The sequence below is a fragment of the Columba livia genome, chromosome 8, assembly GCF_036013475.1.
Source record: "Columba livia isolate bColLiv1 breed racing homer chromosome 8, bColLiv1.pat.W.v2, whole genome shotgun sequence".
Lineage (NCBI taxonomy): Eukaryota > Metazoa > Chordata > Aves > Columbiformes > Columbidae > Columba > Columba livia.
In genome coordinates, this window is record NC_088609.1 from 3,900,462 (window position 1) to 3,912,539 (window position 12,078).

The 12,078-nt window shown below is 53.6% G+C and overlaps 1 protein-coding gene across 2 annotated transcripts; it reads left to right on the forward strand.

Moving 5' to 3' along the window:
* Positions 1-79: 79 nt before the first annotated feature.
* Positions 80-10,149, forward strand: HECTD3 (HECT domain E3 ubiquitin protein ligase 3). Of its 2 annotated transcripts, XM_065071546.1 has the most exons (21): positions 80-424; positions 518-678; positions 1,084-1,176; positions 1,450-1,585; positions 2,044-2,159; positions 2,450-2,563; positions 2,911-2,993; positions 3,355-3,520; positions 3,999-4,080; positions 4,992-5,174; positions 5,858-5,910; positions 6,241-6,305; positions 6,740-6,843; positions 7,169-7,288; positions 7,637-7,726; positions 8,087-8,293; positions 8,681-8,810; positions 9,105-9,179; positions 9,413-9,494; positions 9,616-9,687; positions 9,942-10,149. In XM_065071546.1, the coding sequence occupies exons 1-21, from the start codon at positions 101-103 to the stop codon at positions 10,024-10,026; spliced, it is 2,541 nt and encodes an 846-aa protein (XP_064927618.1). In that variant the 5' UTR covers positions 80-100; the 3' UTR covers positions 10,027-10,149. The 2 variants fall into 2 exon arrangements, with proteins under 2 accessions (XP_064927618.1, XP_013227650.2); XM_013372196.3 differs by having other exon boundaries at positions 80-678.
* The last annotated feature ends 1,929 nt before the right edge of the window (positions 10,150-12,078 follow it).

Consider the following 12,078-nt stretch of genomic DNA (forward strand, 5'->3'; position numbering starts at 1 on the left):
GCCATCTTGCCTTGTCAGCGGGCGGGGTTTGCCGTAAACCCGCGAGTAGCGACCCCCCCGGTCTCGGGGTTCGGCCGCTGCCCACCGTGCCCGGTGCGCGATGCGTGCGGGCGGGGAGGCGCCGCACCAGGTGCTGGGCCGGCTGCGGTTCCTGCTGCAGTGCAGCGAGTGCTTCCGCCGCGCCCAGGCGCTGCCCGCCGCGCTCTGCTACGTGCCGCGGGAGGTGCAGTACAAGATCTGCAAGGACCCCGCCGCCGCCAGCGCCGCCGCCCGCAGCCTGCTCAGCGTGTGGGACAGCCCGGGGCCGGCGCGGGGCGGCAAGCGGGCGGCCCGGGCCACCATCGAGGTGCGGAAGGGCGGCTGCCTCCGCGCCACCGGCGAGGAGTACTGCAACGGCGCCGGGCTCTGGGTCAAGCTCAGCAAGGTAACGGCGCGGGGGGCGCCGGGAGGCCGCGGCGGCCTGTGCTGCCCGCCCAGGGCCCCGGGCCGGCCGCTGACCGGGCCCGCTGTCCCGCAGGAGCAGCTGGAGGAGTACCGGAGCGGCTGCGAGCTGGAGGAGGGCTGGGTGCTGGTCTGCAAACACGCCGACGGCGGGGACCGGCTGGTGCCGGTGGAGTCCACGGAGCGGATCCAGCGGCAGCAGCAGCTCTTTGGGGTGGACTATAAACCCGTCATCAGGTGCGGGGCCACCGCTCGCTCCCCCCGGGTCGCCCTCCCCGGCTCCCCCTTGCACGGCAGGGAGCGGGGGGTTCCCACGCCCATTCACCCCGGCCCTTCGCCCCGCCTGGGCTTCTGCTGCGCTGACCCCCAGCCCGCTTGGCCGCTTCTTCCGTGTCAGCGGGACAATGGGGACACCAGGTGTGGGGTTATCTGGGTTTTGCTTGGTCACTGCGCTCATCACCTGCCCAGTGGGGTGTGGGCTGGAAGAAGCAGAGCTGGTCAGAACGGAAAGGGTGGTGGATGATGCTGGAGGTGATGGAGGATGGAGCACAGTGGGGCTTTAAACCCCAATCTTCCCCTTCCTTGACTACCATCTCCTTTTCCTGTGATTTTCTCACTCTCCCCTTCCCTGGGTTGTTTCAGATGGGAGCAAGTGGTGGATCTGACATACTCCCTGCGCCTCGGAGCGAAGCCCAAACCCCTGGAGCAGGATGAGGCCGCAGTAGAGAAGCTTCGGTACGTGCTGTTCCCCAACTTCTGCTGTGGTTAGGTGCAAGCCACTGCCTCTCCTGGGCTGCTCAGACAGCCGTCTGCTGTAGACTGGGGGGAGGAGTGGGGTGACAGGCAGCGAGGATCAGCTCTGCTCAGTGCAGACTTGTCCTAGATAAGCCTGCACAATGCAGGAAACAGAGCAAGACTAAGGCAAGCTGGGCATGGACCTGCCTTTCCTGACCCATTAACCTGTCTGTCCCTGACTCTCTAGACCCGTTAACCGTTTTTCTTTGGTAGGTTTGTGCCCCCAACGTGGACTTATGAATGTGACGAAGACCTGGTGCATTTCCTGTATGATCACATTGGGAAGGAGGATGAGAACTTGGGCAGTGTCAAGCAGTACGTGGACAGCATCGATGTCTCATCCTACACGGTGAGTCGCACGGGGGGGATAAAGGGAGAAGGCTGGGCCAGCCTTGCTGTGCCATGGGACTGGGGAGTGTGGGTGGTGCTTGGTGTGATGCTCTGGGCTGGACTGTGTTTGAGGATGTGGGAGAGAAACCTGGTCTCGGGGGGGAGCGTCGTGCAATGTATTGTGTAGTGTGGCCCCTGGAGCAGCTGCAGTCTGAAAAGCAAATGCTAATATTAGACACTGAGCTGATTTTAGGAAGGGTTGGGTATTCTGCACTGTGTGTATGACCTCAGAGCACCACGAAGGATCAGCCCCAGTGTACTGTGCACTCTGTATTCCCTATGTCTACCTACAGCACAGCAAAGGGAACGGGCCGGTTTGACGCCCTCTGGCTCTGGGATTCATTATGAGAGTAGCCACTAAGGGGAAGTTAGACCTACCCTCATCTGATTTTCCTGTCATTCACTGCCCTCTTGCAGGAGGACTTCAATGTGTCATGCTTGACTGACAGCCATGCCGACACGTACTGGGAGAGTGACGGGTCCCAGGGCCAGCACTGGGTGCGGCTCAACATGAAGAAAGGCACCATTGTCAAGTGAGTGTCACCTCTCTGCTGTGCACTGGTTCACGGGTGGGGTGGGCCCTGCAGCCCCCACTCTCTGCAGGAGTCCATTGCGGCCCAAATTTGCCCAGCCCTCCCTGCCCCTTGGCCCTTGCTCTGGCTCTGGGCTTGAAGGGGTCTTAGCCAGCATCATCACAGATACCTGGCGGTCCCAGCAGTGTCTGCGTATGCTTGATACAAGCATGGCCAAGCTGTGAGGGGGAGCAGCAGTGCATGTTCAGATGCAGAGCTACTTTCTCCTTATTTCATGCTTCCTTTTGCAGGAAGCTCCTGCTGACAGTGGATACCACCGATGAGAACTTCATGCCCAAGCGGGTCGCCGTGTACGGGGGTGAGGGGGACAATCTGAAGAAACTGAACGATGTCAGCATTGATGAGTGAGTGGATGGAGGTGGGGAGGGCAGTATGGCTTAAAGAGCCCGGAGCCTTGGGACAGGCATTTTCCATCTCTGAGCTGTGGGTTCACTCTGCCTACAATAGCAGATAGCACAACCATCAAGGCTCTCCTGGTATGATTTTGGGACCCATCAGGAGCAGGTCATCCAGACCTGAGGCACCAGCAGGTTCAGGCATTTAGCATGGGCTACATTGTAGGCAAGTGGGTCTGGCTTCTTGCTGTAGTTCTGAAGGATGCAGACCCTCTTCCCTTAAAAGTGGCCAAGTGATTTTTGGCAGGGTGGGCAAGGGAACAGTTCTGCAGCCATTGTCTGTCCTGTTTTTGTAGGAGCTACATTGGGGATGTGTGCGTCCTTGAGGACATGACAACACACCTGCCTGTCATCGAGATCCGGATTGTGGAATGCAGAGGTAGGGCTGGGTGTTATGGCCACCTCCGTAATGCACCTGGAAGATACTGTACAAGAAGAGTTTGTTCCCATGGATTGTACTTGATCCTGCGGGCTGTTTTCAGACAATATGGGAACCTCCAGGGTGATGGAGGTGCTCAAGGTCTCTACTTTCATCCCATTTTTTTCAACTTTCAACTGTTTGGGTGTTTTTTCTCTTATAAGTCTGCTTCTTCTTCCCAGTGGAATTTCCAGCTCTCAGTGCCCAGCCCCAGAGTTGGTGGAGCTGGTCACATTCCTAATGCTTTCACTTACGGACTTACCACACTGGAAGGCTTGCTTTCTCATGGTCCTAGCATATCATTTCTGGTCTCCCTTGACAGATGATGGGATTGACGTTCGCCTCCGAGGCATCAAAATCAAATCCTCCCGGCAGAGGGACCTGGGGCTTAGTGCTGACATGTTCCAACTGCCCAATTTAGTGCGCTACCCTCGCCTAGAAGGGACAGACCCTGACCTGCTGTATCGACGGGCCGTGCTTATTCAAAGGTACTGTGTGGAGGTGGGGACAGATAATGGGGTGGCATTGCCTGCAGGGATTGGTGTCATCTCCAGCACGAGTATGGCTGGAAGCTGTAAAGCTGTGTAAGTCATCTCAGGACAGGCATCCCTGACCGTGGAGAAAACAGCAGAGTCATTTGGGAGCAAAGTGGGCTCTCTGGGGTAGCTACCCAGCACTTTAAAAGGAATCTTCTAGCTCAAGTTCCGAGTGTTTTGGGTGCTGCAAGTGCAGAACATCTGTGTGGGGCAGGTGCATGCAGAGTCCATTGCAAGGGGTGAGTGGTCACAACAGTGCCCATGGAGTGGGAATTAAGTACCAAAGACCCTGTGATATAAAAGACCAGCCTGGGTTGGGTTTGGATCAGTTGTTGCTTTTCTGCTTGTGTCCAGGGGTGCCTGGTCTGGAATATGCTCATGCAGATCCCTGTCCCTCCTGTGTTGCCATACCTTCTCCTTTGGGATTTAGGTTCATCAAGATCCTGGACAGTGTCTTGCATCACTTGGTGCCAGCCTGGGACCACACTGTGGGCACGTTCAGCAAACTGAAGGTGAGCAGTTCCCTCTGTGTCTTGTGGGGCCTCAGTCTGACAGAGCGATTGCACTTGGGCTGTGGCAGAGGAGGCAGTCAGTGCTCGTTACCTTTAAAGCAGCTCAAGGAAAATACCTGGCTGAGCTCAGGTCCTTAAAGCTGTGAAAGGCGATATTGTTTGGAGACTGGTTTCCTGCTAAAACACTGGTGTGGAAACATGTAACTATGGGGTAGCAAGTAAAATCACACCAAAGCACTTCACCTTGAAAAGGACTTGGACCATAGCAGCCCTGGGCATGTGAGCTGGACACACATCCCCTCTGAGTTCTCTGCCCAGGACACTCTGTTCCTGCACTTACTGCCAGCAGTTTTGAAGCTGGCTGTGTCCAAACAGCAAGGCTTTTACCAGTAACTTCTTTCTGGCTTTAATAAGCTTCTGATTTTCATCTTTCGCATAAGACAAGCTTGTTCTTCCAGTTTGATTTCCTTACATCCTCTCCTGAAATGTGCTGGGCATTGCTGGGCTAGACCCGTTCTGTGTTTCCAGGCCTGGTGTTGAATAGCACTGTAATTCCTGTGCCAGCTCAGCATAAGACCCAAAGCGTTTGAAGATTCTTGTTTGATTACAAATAGAAGGAATAGCAAGACCAATGCTCTGTTGAGAGCGAAGGAGAGTCCAAGGAACGCTGGAGTGTGCGCATCAGATGATGGTTGATGGAGAGCACGTTTGGCTCAGTATCTCGCTTAAACCAGAAAGTGAAGTCTTTCAGAGGCAGTGGATCAGGCAGAGCAAATATTGTTGAGGCTGTGTGTGGATGGCAGTGGCCTTGGGAAGGTGGGAGACCTGGCAGTGCAGTGGCTTCAGTAGGAAGCGGGTGACATGTTTTGGACACTAGGCACTTCTGATGTTTCGAACATACCTGTTGGCAGCACATCAAGCAGTTCTTGCTGCTGTCCAAGAGGCGCACAGCTCTCATTACCCAGTGTCTGAAGGACTCGGAGACCAGCAAGCCCAACTTCATCCCACGACTCTATATTAACCGGCGCCTGGCTATGGAGCACCGAGACAACCCTGCCCTGGACCCTAGCTGCAAGAATGCTGTCTTCACCCAGGTATTGTCCCTTCTGGAAGGGTCCCTGCTGGTTCTGCGATACCCCACTCCCCCCAGAGCAAAATTAACCACATAGAGGTGGGTGGAAGGGACAACATGGAGCTGGAGATACCCGAGTCCTCAAGGCCTCTTTGCGTGACTCATAGGCTCTACAGTTACATGTGCTGATGATCCCATATCCAGGAATAACATCTAGGAGGGATTTGGGATCTCTGAGTTGAAGTCTCTGCTCTATCCTGGATGTTCTCTGTGGCATGTTGCTAATGCAGAGCATAACAATCTCATTACACTAAAGGGCAGCAAAGAGTTGTTGTGTGACAATAATAATGCAGCTGCATATGGTCCTGTATTGTGGTTTTACAGCAGTGCTGATCTTGTTATCATTCTCCCCCCGTCTCCAAAAGATCTCTTGCTCTGTGTGTGCACAAACAGCCTAGACTGCTGTGAGGTTTAATATGTGTTCAGTGTACCTTTGAGGTCAGAAAGCTCCATAGTGGCTAACACTGTAATTTATGTTCCCTTTCCAAAAGCTAAGGGCTCCTAGACCATTTAGTCTCCTAGACCATCTTTAGTCAGTATTTAAAGGTTTGAGGCAAAACAGATTTCTTCCATTTTCCTGCCTTTACCTGGCACCAGTTCCCCTGTGGAAGGAAAACCAGCCTTGATCTTCTTTGCTTGTTGCAGGTGTATGAAGGACTGAAACCCTCGGAAAAGTTTGAAAAGTCTTTAGATTACAGGTAAGCAGTGTCTGAGGGAGGGAGGGGGATAATGCAGCCGTGGGAGCTGTGTCCTCTGTCACAGCAGAGTGTTTGTGAAGCCTGTGTGTGTCCTCTGCTCTGGAGAGGGTTTACTGGGGCAGGAGCCAGCTCAGCTCTGGGACTGGGGCCTGTTCCCCAAGGTGTCACCTTCCTACTGAGGATGCAGCTGTCTCTGGAGATTGAGATCTTGTCCCCTCCTGAGTCCAGGCTGGTCCACCCTGGTCCCCTGGTGTCCATGCTGTGCCTGCTGCCTCCCCAGCATCTCCCTGGCTTTGAGCAGTTCCTCAGGCAGTGCCTGGTTCTCTGCAGGTGGCCGTTGCGCTATGACCAGTGGTGGGAGTGCAAATTCATCGCAGAGGGCATCATCGACCAAGGTAGGGGCTGTGTGAGGCAAGGGCTGCTCTGGAGCAGAGCTGGGCGTTGATGGGATGACTGTTGCTACAGGGGCTCTCGTTTACTCTCAGTGTTACTGACTGTAGAGGAGAGAGGGAAGGCAGGTTGCCTTGTCCTACTACCCATGGCCATGCGCTGGGAAGGAGTACTGCTTACTGGGATGGGGACCAGACCTTCATGAGTTGCTAACAGGAGCTTTGACAGTGCAAATGCTCCCTCTGACTCTGCTGCAGGCCAGGCAGGGATGTTACTTCTCCCATCTTTGTTTCCTTTGGTGCCATAAGGCTCTGAGAGGAGTCTTCTGCTCGGCCCTGGGGCAAGTTGGGCCGGAATTCCCCATCTTTGCTTCATAATTCTAAGGATCGGCACACAGGGAGTTCACATCACTAAAAATGCTTTTCTTTTGGGGTTGCAGGTGGTGGTTTTCGGGACAGCCTGGCGGACATGTCAGAGGAGCTGTGTCCCAGCTCGGCAGACACCCCTGTGCCTCTGCCCTTCTTTGTGCGCACATCAAACCAGGTGCTGTGGGTTGAGGTGTTTGAGGAAGATCTTGCTGTGTCTCGCAGTGCAGTGCTATCCCTGTCCCCCTGCATGCCAGGGACGTCCCTAGTGTCACTAGTCCAAAGCTTTTCCTCATGTAGGGTTGGGTGGATTGCTTTGTGGCATCTCATTTTAGGATATGCTGACAAATGCCTGAAAATGTGTCTCTCACTAGGAATATTGCCAAGGAGTATGGGAGGTTTATCCCACTTTTGTTGTGAGAAGTGCCCAGAGGCACTGCAGGAACTGAGTTTGTGGTGCTTCATGCTGTGCTGAGATCATGACTTGGAGTTTTGCCTCACAGGGTAATGGCACTGGAGAAGCCAGGGACATGTACGTCCCCAATCCCTCCTGTAAAGACTTCCCGAAGTATGAGTGGATCGGACAGATCATGGGAGCAGCTCTGAGGGGCAAGGAGTTTCTGGTGAGCTTTCAACCCCATCCCTGCATGGAGGTTTTTCTCAAACGGAATTGTCAGACCCCTTCTGCAGCCTGTCTAACAGGAGCATGGGAGGGCTCTGTGATCACACACTGGGACAAATGTGTTTGGCAGGATTTGGGGCTGAGGGTTTAGGAGAGCTTACAGCCTGGGTTTTGAGAGATACTGCTGGGAACTTGGGAGAGGGTGTCTGGTCTCTGCTGAGCTATGATGGGCTGCATGTGGACAGGGGGAGCAGGGAAGCTCCTTTGTGTCTGCACTCTTGAGCCCTATCTTCATCTTTGGGGATGTCTCCTTTTGTGCAGGCTCAGCAAAATCTCTGTTCTCCTTCAGGTCCTGGATCTTCCTGGTTTTGTATGGAAACAATTAACAGGGGAGGAGGTCAGCTGGAGCAAAGACTTCCCTGCTGTGGACTCCGTGCTGGTGAGAGGGACTGGGTGGCTGTGCCTATCCTATTCCTTGTGGCACTCAGCAAGGTGGTGATTTGTGTCCCTGTCCTCATTTGTACTTGCTTCCTCCTGTGATGTGTCAAAGAAACACACACAAAAAGGGCACTCTCAGCATTTAATGCATCCTGTAGCTAATATAGGGATGCAGCCATGCTGACTAGTGCTTCAAGCATGCAATGCCCTGAGGTCTGATAAACAGCTTTGTAGGGCAGCATATCCCATGCTGTGCTGCTGTTGCAGTCACTCCAGCCCTTGTCTGGGAAGGGAAGACATGGGGGCTTGAGCACACCACTGCCCACTGGGTATCTCTCTAACAAGTTGGGGCCTGGGGCAGGTGAAGCTACTGGACATGATGGAAGTCATGGACAAAGACACCTTCGAGTTCAAATTTGGGAATGAGCTGACCTACACGACGGTGCTGAGCGACCAGCGCATGGTGGAGCTGATCCCCAATGGCAGCAACACTGTGGTGCGCTATGAGGACCGCAAGGAGTTCATCCGCCTGGTGCAGAGGGCTCGGCTGGAGGAGAGTAAGGAGCAGGTAATGCTGTCCTGTAGCATCAGTGGTCATTGAGTTCACAGAGATGTACCCCCCCAGTCTGTTTCTGGTAAAATGCATTGTGGTCAGCGTTCCTGTGCTTATTACTGCAACAGTAGGCAGTCCTTTTTGATGAAGTCCTGGAGCCCATGGAGTTGTTGAAAAGCAAAGTGGCTTGTAGCAACATGGGAAGCATGGGGGTTTATTCCCAGCTCTGACGTCAGCTTCCTGTGTGAACTGGGGTGCATCGTTGTGGGATCCTGTTCCCCACTTTGGGTTCCTTGGAGCATTTGTTGAGCAGCCACATGGCTTGTGTCCAGTCCATAGGCTCAACCACGGCCCAAGGAAACGGACACAACATGCTACTTCTGTGCCTTGTCTCCTTTTCAGATCATGGCCATGCAGGCTGGGCTGCTGAAGGTGGTGCCCCAAGCTGTTCTTGACCTCCTCACCTGGCAGGAGCTGGAAAAAAAAGTCTGCGGAGACCCTGAAGTCACAGTTGATGCTCTGAAGAAGCTCAGTAAGTGAAGGGCTCTACTGAAAACTCTCCCTGGAAAACAAGATGACTGTCTTCTCTCCGTGCTGGGACAAGGAGAGGTGTGGGAGGCAGATATTGGCCTTTATTTCAGTTAGAATGTGTACCTGTATGCTTCTTGTCTTTAGCTGGGTGCTTATTTGGGCAGGGGTGCCCCTTGTCTCCTTATCTGGCCTCAGAGTAGAGGCTGGGGCATCCCTAGGCTGCCAGTATCTGAGCCTCTATGGAGCTGAGATGTGGATCTAAATATAAACTCCTTTTCTGTGTCCTTTCCGCCAGCCCGGTTTGAGGACTTTGAGCCATTGGACACCCGTGTTCAGTACTTCTGGGAAGCGCTCAACAACTTCACAAATGGTGAGTGATTTGCTCCGTCTCTGCATATTCTGTGCCATGACAGCCCCTGCATGCTGGCTGGTAACTGGGAGAGTGAAACTACCCTCGTTGCTGCCTGGGGAACAGATGGGAGCTGAAGAAGCAAGAAGGTGTGCCAAAGGAGTTGCTCGCTAGTGCTGGGGATACCTGGAGGTGTCTGTACTGCATCTTGCATCTCTTTAGGGCCTGCTGATGTCCTTGCTTTTCCTTCACAGAGGATCGCAGCCGCTTTCTCAGATTTGTCACTGGCAGAAGTCGCCTTCCAGCACGAATCTACATCTATCCAGACAAGATGGGGTGAGTCCATTCTTCTGCAGCCTGCAAGGCAGACAGATCGCACACCAAAGGAATGTGTGGTCTGGTCTCCCCTGCCTCGCTGGCCTGCTGGTTCTGACCACTTTGTCACCTTCTCCCCAAGCTCTGAGACAACAGATGCTTTGCCAGAGTCGTCTACCTGCTCCAGCACCCTCTTCTTGCCCAACTATGCCACGTAAGTTTTGGTGCTTCCTTGCATCTTGGAGACTGTTGTGTCTCTTCTTAACCTTGGTGCTGACCCATAGGGCCCCATCGTTTTGCCACATGTATGTGCCCCCAGCTGTACCTTGTGTCTGCTGTGATCCTCTCTGTGAGCAGCTGTTGAAGCATAACATCCATCTCAGAAAGCATCTTGTCCTCTCGGCTGACAAATGCAGCAATGGCAACTTCTCCTTGTCTTTTTTTCCCCCTTTCTCTTGCCATTCCTAGAGCCAAGATATGTGAAGAGAAGTTGCGCTATGCCGCCTATAACTGCGTGGCCATTGACACAGATATGAGCCCGTGGGAAGAGTGATGTTGCAGCCTGACCGAGCAGCATGGACAATCATTTGACAAAACCGTGCAGCGGGAGGAGTTCATGTGTCCCCCCCAGGATGTGTATATATAATAAACATACAGGTGTGAAGCCTGGCTCCCAGGAGTGGTCACCAGCACCTCTTTGGACATGGAGGTTTGGGTCTTCGGGAGGGTGGGAGCTAGCTTGGAGTGTAAATGTGATTACAATAATGAAACGCTGGCTCAGCCCCAAAAATATCAGAAAGGTCTGGTAGGCTTTTGTAATGAGTTTCTTTTTCATGTGTCTCTGTTGCAGCTCCACAATTCACTCTCACTTCTCCCAGGCTGTGCTCTAATCCAAACAGAAGGGCAATAGGGCTACAAAGCTGCATGGCAGGTTACAGCATGGGACAGAACTGTGAGCTGCTGCTGAAACCACAGGAATGCTCAAAGATTCTGTGTGTCCTAGCTGGAGTGTCCTGACCCCATTCTCTTGCCCTGTTTCTGCTCTCATCTAAGGTCATGGAAATGAGATCTTTAATTTAGCCTTAAAAAGAAGCGGGGTAGTCTGCTGGCAGGTGCTGCAGGGGTGGCCTCTGGCCACCAGGTGTCACGGCAGACCTGCACAGCATGACTGCGGGTTCTGTCAGGACAGTGCTTCCATGCTTTTACATCTCACAAAACCACAGTTCCTGTGACCACCCGTGTTTCCCTGCACCCCTTGCACAGCAGGGTCTGCTGGGGGAGCTGCCCCCCCACAGGAGGTGGGAACTGTCTGCTTTCCTCCTGTTCTGAAACCTTCCAGTTCTGCATCTGGCATGCTGGTGGCCTAGCAGCTGTTCTCCCAGGCTCTTTGAGCCTTGTTTTTTTTTTTCCCCTAAAAGCCAGTATTACAGCTAATCTGTTCTAGTTCTCATGGAGATGCACAAACAGGGCCAAGCTCGTGCCCCAGACCGGGGGGGTTAGAGCAATAGCAGGCACGGCAGCACCAGGCTTTGCTCCCTGTTGCTGTGGGGAGGGAGGTGGAGGTCTCTGGTAGACAGGGAAAGCCTTTGCCTCAGGGCACTGGAGAGACTGTGGGTACCAAGGGTTGAAGCTCCTTGAGCACATGGACACACAGTGTGTGAGTGGGGAGCGGGCAATGAAAGCTTTACAGCTTCAAGACCATTGGAACTGTTCCTTGATCTTCCCAGCCCTGGGCAGGACCAGTCATTGCTGACGACTGTGAGCTACCAGATGTCAGTGTGCTTTTACACCCCCAGCTCCATCTTCAGCCCGTGTGGTCTGTTGGACCACCACTGCTAAGAGACACTGTATTGGGCTTCACTGGAGTGGAGCTAATGCTGCGAGTCAAGATTTATCTTCTCTTAACGCTTCATGCCTTTTTCTCCTCTGTTGAAGGAGTCTGTCATCCAGAAATGGCCTCCAGTTGTAAATGAAGTCCTTCCCTTCACCAGTTTCCTTTGAAACTGCTGTATTCTCAGACTTGCTGAGGGGGGTTGTACTAAAAGGGATGTAGGACCAGGAGAGAGCATCTGCTACCATCTCCAGCATCATGGTGAGTGGAAGGAGTATAGGGTGAGCAGGGAAGCTGTTTCTGTCAGCCCTTCTCTGCAGCAAAGCCTTTCGTGCTCAGCTTGGTGGGTGTGAAGTCCCATCTGCCGGAGGAGGTTTTTTGTAAATCCTGGAGTTATCTCAGAATTGAGCTCTGCCGCAGTGTTATACCGGGTGTAGAGACCTGTGAAAGCCCTTCCAGTTGCAGGAAGAGTCCCTTGCTGCAGTGACGTCTCGGCTGAGATCACGGGCAGAGGGTCTGGACAAAGGTGGCTGCTGAGCAAGGAACACCAAGATAACCCACAGATCATGCTGCTGAGGTTGCTGTGCAAAGGTGAGCCGGGAACAGAGAGCTGGTAACTTGCCGGGATCTCTCTGCTCAGTGCTCTGTCTCATCTGTGGTGTTTTGAAGCCAATCGCAAACTGAATTTCTGCTGTGACAGCCCAGCAAATTGTGAAAAAGGTCGACCTGGATGAGCGCTGGCTGATCTCAGGGGCACAAATTAGGTATTATTCC

Bases quoted from the DNA above. Each gene is read 5' to 3' on its own strand.
- HECTD3 (XM_013372196.3), top strand. From the start codon at position 101: ATGCGTGCGGGCGGGGAGGCGCCGCACCAGGTGCTGGGCCGGCTGCGG. The intron at 3,521-3,998 runs GTACTGTGTGGA...TTTGGGATTTAG, and splicing joins CGGGCCGTGCTTATTCAAAG to GTTCATCAAGATCCTGGACA. The intron at 8,811-9,104 runs GTAAGTGAAGGG...CCTTTCCGCCAG, and splicing joins TGATGCTCTGAAGAAGCTCA to CCCGGTTTGAGGACTTTGAG.